General features: G+C 45.4%; 1 protein-coding gene across 9 annotated transcripts in view; it reads right to left on the minus strand.

The window, feature by feature from the left end:
- LOC113824540 (uncharacterized protein CG43867) overlaps positions 1 to 10000 on the minus strand; it is an 864266-nt gene that overhangs the window by 498141 nt on the left and 356125 nt on the right. For 8 of the 9 annotated variants that reach the window (XM_070129995.1, XM_070129997.1, XM_070129999.1 and 5 more), the window contains exons 2-3: positions 6250 to 7407; positions 3279 to 3293 (exon numbers count right to left, since the gene is read on the minus strand). In XM_070129995.1, coding sequence (XP_069986096.1) covers positions 3279 to 3293; positions 6250 to 7095 — 861 coding nt within the window. In that variant the 5' untranslated portion in view covers positions 7096 to 7407. The remainder of the gene's footprint in view (positions 1 to 3278; positions 3294 to 6249; positions 7408 to 10000) is intronic. The other variant, XM_070129998.1, reaches the window with a different exon arrangement.

Genomic DNA, 10000 nt, shown 5'->3' on the forward strand with positions numbered 1-10000 from the left:
GGCTAATAAAAAAGAACAGGAGCGGCGATAAATCTTGCGTAAGTGGCGCGGGCGAGCCGGAAGGGGGGCGGGAGTCGGAGGAGGGGGAGGGGCGAGCCGGGTCGGAGGAGGAGTCGGAGGGGAGGGGGTCGGCGAGAGGTCGGAGGAGGAGTCGGAGGGGGGAGGGGGGGGGGAGGGCGACATAAGTGGCGCTCTACAAAGATACATTCCTTGGAGTCTACAGCTTCCGGTTCCGCAATAACGTCGCAACATAGGGCAGCATGAGGGTCTCGCGCCGCCGACGAACTGCTCTCATTAACGAAAGCTTACCTTGAGTGGATGCTTAAGAGGACGGAGGAATTTCATATGAGCTCGTCTTTGTCTTTGTGAGTGTGTGCCCATAAGGACATTTATATGTGTGTGAATGACTGTATTTGTATATATATTTGTATATATATGTGTGTCTATATATATGTATGTATGTATATATATATATATATATATATATATATATATATATACATATATATATATATATATATATATATATATATATGCATAAACACACACACACACACACACACATACACACACACACACACACACACACACACACACACACACACACACACACACACACACACACACACACACACACACACACACACACACAACCCCCCCTCACCTAACACCCACCCACACAACCCCCACCCACCCCCACACCCACATCCAACAGAGAGAGCAATTGCAAATGACACGAGTTAGTTAAATGTGGGTATTGAACTCCGCAGACTTTTGCAGCGAGGAACCCCAAACGCGAGGAGGCGAGGCCGGAGCGTCGCATAAACACCGTCCCGCTTCGAGGTCGTAAACAGCCCCCAAGGTCAAGGTCTGGTGAATGGCCCCGTTAAGCCCATAAACAGAGGACCTTCCTGGATACATCACCTGACGGAGAAGGGGGTGTCCCAGCTCTGGCTAACTTTTTTTCTCTCTCTTTCTCTCTCACACACACTCTTTCTTTCTCTCTCTCTCCCTCTATCTATTTATCTCTCTATCTCTCTATGTATGTATTATTCTCTCGCTCCCATTCTCATTTTCACTCGCTTCCTTCCTCCTTTTTCTTTTTCCTGTCCTTCCCTCCCTCACCAACCCTTCTCTTCTCCGTCTCCCTATCTCCCTCTGTCCCATTCTCAATTATCTTACTTATCTCTTTATCCCTGTGTCCGTGATGGAATGAGCTTACCTAAAAGCCGCCAGAAATTTACTTCCATAAGATAAAGAAAACGAACACACACGTAAAATAAAGAAAACGGGGAAGAACACACGTAAAATAAAGAAAACTGGGAAAGAACACACACGTAAAATAAAGAAAACGGGGAAGAACACACGTAAAATAAAGAAAACGGGGAAAGAACACACGTAAAATAAAGAAAACGGGAAGAACACACATGTAAAATAAAGAAAACGGGGAACAACACACACGTAAAATAAAGAAAACGGGGAAGAACACACACGTAAAATAAAGAAAACGGGGAAGAACACACACGTAAAATAAAGAAAACGGGGAAGAACACACACGTAAAATAAAGAAAACGGGGAAGAACACACACGTAACATAAAGAAAACGGGGAAACAACGCACCAAAGACAGAAAATGGGAGAGGAACGCGTACCCCTAACGAAAAGAAAACGAGCGGGGACGAAACAACCATACAAAACAAACCAAAACTAACACGAACACGAACCCATACTATAAAGAAAAGGGTGCCGAGAGGGGGGGCGGGGTGGCTAAGGAAGAAAGAGGAAGAAACTCAACCAAGCGATAGAGTTGACGCAAGAAACCAATATGGAAGAGGGGGGGGGAGGGGCTACTTGGCATTCCCACCTCGCCCGGAATGCGTCCCTGGAATGCCACTATTTCTCCGTCACTTCCCCCCCCCCCCACCCCGTTTGTGACGCTAATGTTCTCGACAGTGACGCCATGGAGCCTCTACGGCGCCGGGAATCGAGAGGAGATTCACAGAGCTAGGTATGACGTCACGATCCATACCATGTTTCCTTTCTTATGTAAAACGGAGCCATCTGAACAGCCATCTTTTCTCCGGGAAGCGCTAGGCCTAACTTAGAACGGGCAGGCGGGAAGGGAGGAATGAAAACTGGTAATTACTTTAAGCGTCCGTGGATCTGTGGGGGCACGGGAATAGGGTTTTATTTCTACCGTTTTCCTTGTGTGTATGCGTGTGTATGCGTGTTTGTGTAATCAGACTGAGGGGGAAGGAGGGGGAGGAGGAGTAAGAAGAAAAAGAAGAAGAAGAAGGGGACGGGGAGAGGGATAGAGAGAGAGAGAGAGAGAGAGAGAGAGAGAGAGAGAGAGAGAGAGAGAGAGAGAGAGAGAGAGAGAGAGAGAGAGAGAGAGAAGAGAAAAGAAGAAAAGTGAGGTGAAGAGTACTGAAAAGAAGAGAAGAGAGAGAGAGAAAGAGAGAGGAGAGAGAGAGAGAGAGAGATCGAAAGAGAGAGAGAGAGAGATCGAAAGAGAAAGAGAGAGAGGTAATAAGAGAGACAAACACTTTCTCTACCTCTAAAAAACCTACCCAAAAATCATTAACACCCCAGGATACAAAAAGCCCGTACGCGGACCGACTGACACGCACCCATAGCATGACACGCAGACAACACCCCCCCCTCCCCACCGTTCCCCCCTCCCCCTCCCCCCCGCCCCCCCTGTACCTCCGACGCAACCCCCTACCTTGTTTGCACTTTTAATTAGACGCGTTAATTAGTTCCATTTTCGCCGCGCTTCGGCTTCACTAAATCAAGCCAAACAAACAGCGCCATTTCTCAGAGACTTTGATTTCGCTTTTGTAAATGATATGCAAATATCGTGCGACTCAAAAGTACTTCATCCCGACGTCAAATCAACCATTAAGATCTTAAAACATTGCGAATGGTTACCGGAAGAGTAGTATTTACTCTCAAAAAACACATTAAAATGATTTAAAGAAGCTAAAGAAATATGTATCTTATAGAAAAAAAATCTACCGAAAAACAAATACACAGAACTCAGATCTATGTTTAGAAATAATAATAACAACAAATAGATAAATAAATAAATATATAGTAATATATACAAATTATATATATATATATATATATATATATATATATATATATATATATATACATATATATATACATATATATTTACATATACATATATTCAAATCATCTACAACCGTAAAAATAGCAATAGAACAAAAGCCAAAAAAAAGCCATATAAAACTGACAAGCAATCATACGTACCTTTCCCTTAAGATGCTTTTGAGAGAGACAAAGCCACACATTAGATCCCACGAAATCAACATGCAAACGGAATGCCATATTGCACAGTGAATAACAGAAGAAAAAGACATCAATGGAACACATTAACTGGTCGTCAGAGATCATTGCAATCTACGAACTACCATTAACAGCAAAATAATGCTAATAATCAATAGAAATTATGATAATGATCAATCATAATCATAATAACGATAATAATAATAACAACTTTAATAAAATATAACAACAATAATAAAAACAATGGTAATAATGATGATGCTAAGAATAACAACAACAGCAATAATTATAATAACAATAATGGTAATAATAACAGTAGTAGTAGCACTGATAATAATAACAACAGTAATAACAGTAATAACAATAATAACATTAATAATAATAAAATAATAATAATAATCAAACAGTAACACTTATCATTACTATTATCAGAAATATAATACCAATCAAAACATACTAACAACAATAATTTAACTTACCACAGACCCACTATCCGCCAATAAAACAAGAACACCAAAATAAGAGAGAGAAAAAAAAGAAAATATTTCACAAACAAGAGGAAAATCTGAATCACGGGCCGCCCTCGACTCGCCACCACACACATAAAACAAGGTAAAAAACAAAAAACAAAAAAACTGTTCGAACTCTCTCTGGACTCGTTTCAAGTGCAAAGTTGGTTTATTCGCAGTCCGTATGCGGTAACTTCTCTAACCTCTTTATTTCTATTTATAAAAGAAGGGTGGATAGAGTGATTGGTGGGTAGAGGGGGGTGTAGAAGGGAGGGAGGGAGGGAGGGAAGGAGGGAGAGGGAGAGAGGGAGAGAGAGAGAGAGAGAGAGAGAGAGAGAGAGAGAGAGAGAGAGAGAGAGAGAGAGAGAGAGAGAGAGAGAGAGAGAGAGAGAGAGAGGGAGAGGGAGAGGAGAGAGGGAGAGAGAGAGAGAGAGAGAGAGAGAGAGAGAGAGAGAGAGAGAGAGAGAGAGAGAGAGAGAGAGAGAGAGAGAGAGAGACAGACAGACAGAGACAGACAAACAGACAGACAGAAAGAAAGAAAAGAGACAAAAAGAAGAGCGAGAAAAAAGGACGAAGAGACCGAAGAAAAAGAAATGATAATAACAACAATAATATCAACAACAATAACAACAACAATAAAAACCCTCATTACCTTCGGGAAACAGCAAAACCCCCAACTTACTCATCTTCTCCGACGCAAGCCACTCCGGCGAATCTCAGCGCCCGTACTCCGCCCATATCCATAACATTTCCCTTTCTCCCTCCGTGCTCCAACGCCCACAAGCCCAGCCCCTTCCCTCTGACCCCCATATCCGGCCGTTATGCGTGGGCCTCCTCATCCGGACGCCACGGATGCATCTGCCTCATCCGACGGGCCATAAATATTCATAAATATTCATTTGCATATTCATGTTGCCATTTCTGTGCGGCTTGTGGATGTCATGCTTCTTGCGGCTTTATCTGTGGATGGAGGCTGGTTTTCACCGTGTGTGTGTGTGTATGTGTGTGTGTGTGTGTGTGTGTGTGTGTGTGTGTGTGTGTGTGTGTGTGTGTGTGTGTGTGTGTGTGTGTGTGTGTGTGTGTGTGTGTGTGTGTGTGTGTGTGTGTGTGTGTGTGTGCGCGCGTATGCAATGATGTATGTGTGTATGTATGTATGTATGTATGTATGTATGTATGTATGTATGTATGTATGTGTGTGTGTGTGTATGTATGTATGTATGTATGTATGTATGTATGTATGTATGTATGTATGTATGTATGTATGTATGTATGTATGTATGTATGTATGTATGTATGTATGTATGCACGTATGTATGTATGTATGTATGTATGTATGTATGTATGTATGTATGTATGTATGTATGTATGTATGTATGTATGTATGTATGTATGTATGTATGTATGTATGTATGTATGTATGTATGTATGTATGTATGTATGTATGTATGTATGTATGTGTGTGCATGTGCGCGCCTCAAAAACAAATGTTCCCATTTTGTTCAACAATGACGCGTGTTGTTTGTTGGTCTATTGTAATCTTTGCAATTAATTTAATTTCCTCGTTTCCCTTGATCCTCTTTCAGTTGCAACATCATGTGAAAGTGCAATGGTTATGGTGACAATAATTAAGATAATTACAATGACGATGACGATGACAGTGATGATGACTGATGATGATGAAGGTGATAGTGATTGATGATGATGACACTGACAACAACTATGCCATTTAATAATTAATGATACCAACAGCAGAAATAAATAAACGAAAACAAAGCAATGACGATAATAAAGATAACGATGTGTCGCTTTTATTTGCAGAAAAAGTGAATCCAAAATTAGAGTGTTTGTCTCCCGTGCCAATAATTAATTTTGCAATTCGGAATTAATTCAAAATTTCTATTGGCATAATAATCCTGTTCCATACTAATTTTCCCTATTTTTTCCCCCCAAAAATAATTAGTTTGATGTGTATTTGGGAAAATGACAACGCCTGTTTCTGTGTTGTCACTCCATGAATATAAATTAAATCACGTGATATTACATTTATAAAAATACCTCATTCAGACTTGCTATTCCCTGCTTCTCACACTCGAAACTGATTTATTTTATTCGGATGAAAACGGGATAAAATACATCGATTCGCGCTTAGAGAAAGAAAGGAATCTGCTGTTTGTTTAACTTGAAAATCTTAGATTGTTATTCATCTCAAAAATACAAAAAAAAAGTATTTATATGGAAACTTTTTCCCTTATGGGCGAATCCTGGCGAGAGGTACCACATACCCTTCAGGTAGTTCGCACTAGTCTACAAAAAATAGCATTCAGAGTAACACCCTTGTGCGGACACGTTCGGAATCCGGACGAGCCGCTCGTCCGTTCCCGCACAGCCGCCTCCTCCCGCAGGGGCAGGAGGCGCCGCCGACTCACCTTCTCTCTGAGCAGCTCGCGGATCTTGCCGGCCTGGTCGCGGAACCGCTGCAGCGACAGCTCCAGCTCCAGGCACCGCTCCTGCCAGTTGACGACCTCGTCGCCGCCCCACACCATGGGCCCCGGACCCATGGTCTCGTCCTCGTCCGTGAGCAGCTCGGCCACGCCGTCCACCTCGCCCGCCAGCTCGGACAGCACGGACGGCAGCGACGACTGGTGGCCGGACGACGCCAGGGAGTCCGTCAGCGTGGACAGCTGCGAGTACCTGGAGGACACGCTGTGCGAGCCCCGGCAGGAGCCAGGGGACCCCGGCGTGGGCGTCACGTCCCCGTTGTTGCCTCCGCCGTAGCCGTCCTCGTCCTCGTCCTCCAGGCGGCCCGTGCTGAAGCGGCCCGAGCCCCCGCTGAGGGTGGACAGGCGGGCCATATCCAGCGCCACCTCGGCGGAGAACCGCGGGTCCAGGTGGCAGCCGGAGCTCAGCGTGGAGTAGATGGAGGGCTCGCGGCGCGCCCCCGCGTAGCGCGCATCCGAGGGCGCTTGTGGCGCCGCGTCCCCCGGGGTGCCTGGGGACGGGGGGCAGTAGGAGGCCCTGGGGGCGGGCTCGGGGGGCGGCTCATGGCCGGCGTCCTCGTCGTCGGCGAAGTCGTCGGCCTGGCCCTCCTCGCCCTCCTCGGTCCAGGCGTCCACGTTGAAGAGCTGCGACAGGCGCCTCTCCGAGAAGAAGAACCTGGAGTCTGACAGTCTGTGGGAGGCCATGTCGTGGGCGTAGGAGGTGGCGGGGATCACGTGCGAGTAGGGGCGTGGGTATCCTCCTCCCAGGTTGGCGGGGTCCTCGCCCTCCGCCATCGCAAGCGTCCCAAAGGTCACACGGAAGCGGGCGAACACGGGGCCTCAGGGATGCGTCCACTCCATCACCACATCACCGCGCATCACCATCACTGCACATCATCGACACTTCACTTTCACTTTGCAATCCCGCGTCGAGGCTGGCACTCGCTCCCGCGGCACTCGCTCGGCCGGCTCGAGGCGCCTCAGCCGAGGGCTTCGCCGCTGGGCTCAAGGGCGCGTCGGAGGCTCTTGGCGGCGCCCCGCCCACGCCGCCGCTCACCCGCTGAGACTGCTTCCTCCTGCCGGCTGGCTCCTCCGCCTCTCCTGGGTCTGCGGGGGAACGCAAGGGATTAATTAATGATATTTTGGAAATAAAGCTGCATGATGATAAACACATACAATACGGCTAGAAATAAAAGTACATGTCACGTTATCGCCCCACAAATAAAACATATCAAATAACATAAACCCACAAATGCACACACACACATATATATACACAAACACACACGCAGGCACATGAATGCATATTTACGTATAATAGCATACAGGAATAGTTCAAACCCAAGCAAACAAAAGCCTTTATTGACGTTTGTATTCAGCGCGCCCATAAATCAGCGTTTGTGCACCGCGGGCGCGCACGCACTGAGGGAATATTTCGGTCCCATAACTCATCCCGGGCCATTCCACACGGCCGCACGCCCATTCAGCGCCCACCGACGCCCACCACACGCCCGCGCCACCAACGCCCTCCCGCCGCCATGACCTCTTTCGACCTTATTTCATGGCTGCATGACCTTAAACGCCCTCCGCATGAACACGCCCCGACCCGCTGCTCCCTGGCCTTCCCCGCCGCCCCCGGATCTCCGCCGCCAGCCCCGCCTCCCGGAGCTGCAGCCACGTCAGCGCGTCAGGAGGCCTCGTAAATTTCCGGCCTCGTCGCTGCCTCGTCCGCCGGGCGTTTCCTTAAAGGCGGCACTGCGCTCGCGGCGGGATTATTTCCGTTATTCATTTATTTATGCATTTCTTCTATGTTTTTTTTTCTTTATTCTCGTGTTCTGTGTTTTTACATATTCGCATATTACGTATTTTTACTCAATCTTATAATATGTGTTTTTACTTTCTTTTATTTCGCTTTTTTTTATTCGAGTTTATTTCGAGTTTTTATTCATTCCCAATTTATACGTTTTCACTCCTTCTTTTACAATAATGTTATTCATTCATTCCCCAGTCGTATCTCTACTCATTCCTCTGGTAAGTATTTCACTCATTCTTCAGTCAGGCGTCTTACTAATTCACCAATTAAATGTTTTATCCATATACTCACTCTCTCATACATAAAATATGCCCCCATTCTTCTATTAATTATTCTTACTAAGTCTCCTGTTCCGCGTTTTATCCATTTTCCCTCGACTTATCCATAATCCTTCTCCCATTCATATCCCTTATCGCGTTTTAACCATTTTTTTCAACTGTTTTAACTCATTCTTAATACAAATCTATTATACTGACTTGATACAGACATTCCACGCCAATTTTACGCTTGTCTTGCCCCGATCGTGTGCATTTGCTCATCAGCGAAGAATTAAGGCACATTTTACTTAAATTCACTCATTTTATCTGGGAATCGTTCCTATTCTTACCTGGTTTTAGGCCTATGTGAACGAGTTCTGCTGTAGGCATACTTTCTCCATCCCCATCCAATTTCTGTCTGTCTGTCTGTCTCTGTCTCTGTCTCTGTCTCTGTCTCTGTCTCTGTCTCTCTCTCTCTCTCTCTCTCTCTCCCTCTCCCTCTCTCTCTCTCCCTCTCCCTCTCCCTCTCCCTCTCCCTCTCCCTCTCCCTCTCTCTCTCTCTCCCTCTCTTCTTTTTTTCTTTCCTTTTTTTGTAATGAATTCCTATCACTGTTTTTTTCTTTTTTTGTTAAGCAGCTTGTGCTGTATTTACAACAGATTTTCTAAACTATTCAGGGTCTTTGATAACAATTTCATCTAGAGATAATTTTGTTATATTTAGAATTTAGTATCATATGATGGCATATTTCCCATAAAAATAGTAACAATAAATAACAACAATAATAAAAATAACAATAACAATAATGACAAGAATAAGAACAATAAGAATAAGAATAAAAATACAACCACTAATACTACTAATAACAATAATGATAAAAATCATCATCATCCTCATCATAATAATAAAACACAGAAGCAATACCCTTCACCCCCATCCGTACCCGTAACATACCCCATCCCTCCCTCCCTCCCCCCCTACCCTCTTCTCCGTACCGCACAGTGACTCATCTCATCGTCTTCTCCCCTCACTCTCCGCTCACTCATTCGCCCGCGTGGCCTAATCTCCCCTCACTTTCTCGGCCATTCGTATCCACCGCTTCCTTCCCCCCCAAAAAAAAAAAAAAAAAAAAAATCCCCCGCTTTCAAAAAAAAAAAAGAAAAAAAAAAGAAAAAAAAAAAAAAAAAAAAAAAGGACATGCCTAATCTTCCACTTTCAAGAAGCGTCTCTTGCCAAGTAAATTAGACTGCAGATATCATTTTCATCATCCTTTTTTCCTCCTCTGCCCCCCCTCTCTCCCCCTCTTCTCCCTCTCTCTCCTCCTTCTGCACTTCTTCCCTACTTCAAGAAGAGGAAACCCTTACTCCGCCTCCTAAATTCTTGCTGTGCCTTTTTAGTCGAAATCCCCCCCCCTACCCCTACCCCTCCTCTCCCTCGTTCCCTCCCAACCCTTCTCCCCATCGTCCCCTATCCCCTCCTCCCTTCCCTACTTCTTCCCTTCCCTCCCTACTCTCTCTCTCCTCCCTACTTCCGTCCGTCCCTCCCTCCCTACTTCCCAGTGCCCCCTCCCTCGCTCCTGCTCACCCTCTCCTCTCCTTCCCTCTTTCTTCCATCCTCCCTACCTCCCTTGGT

This window comes from Penaeus vannamei, chromosome 14, assembly GCF_042767895.1.
Source record: "Penaeus vannamei isolate JL-2024 chromosome 14, ASM4276789v1, whole genome shotgun sequence".
Lineage (NCBI taxonomy): Eukaryota > Metazoa > Arthropoda > Malacostraca > Decapoda > Penaeidae > Penaeus > Penaeus vannamei.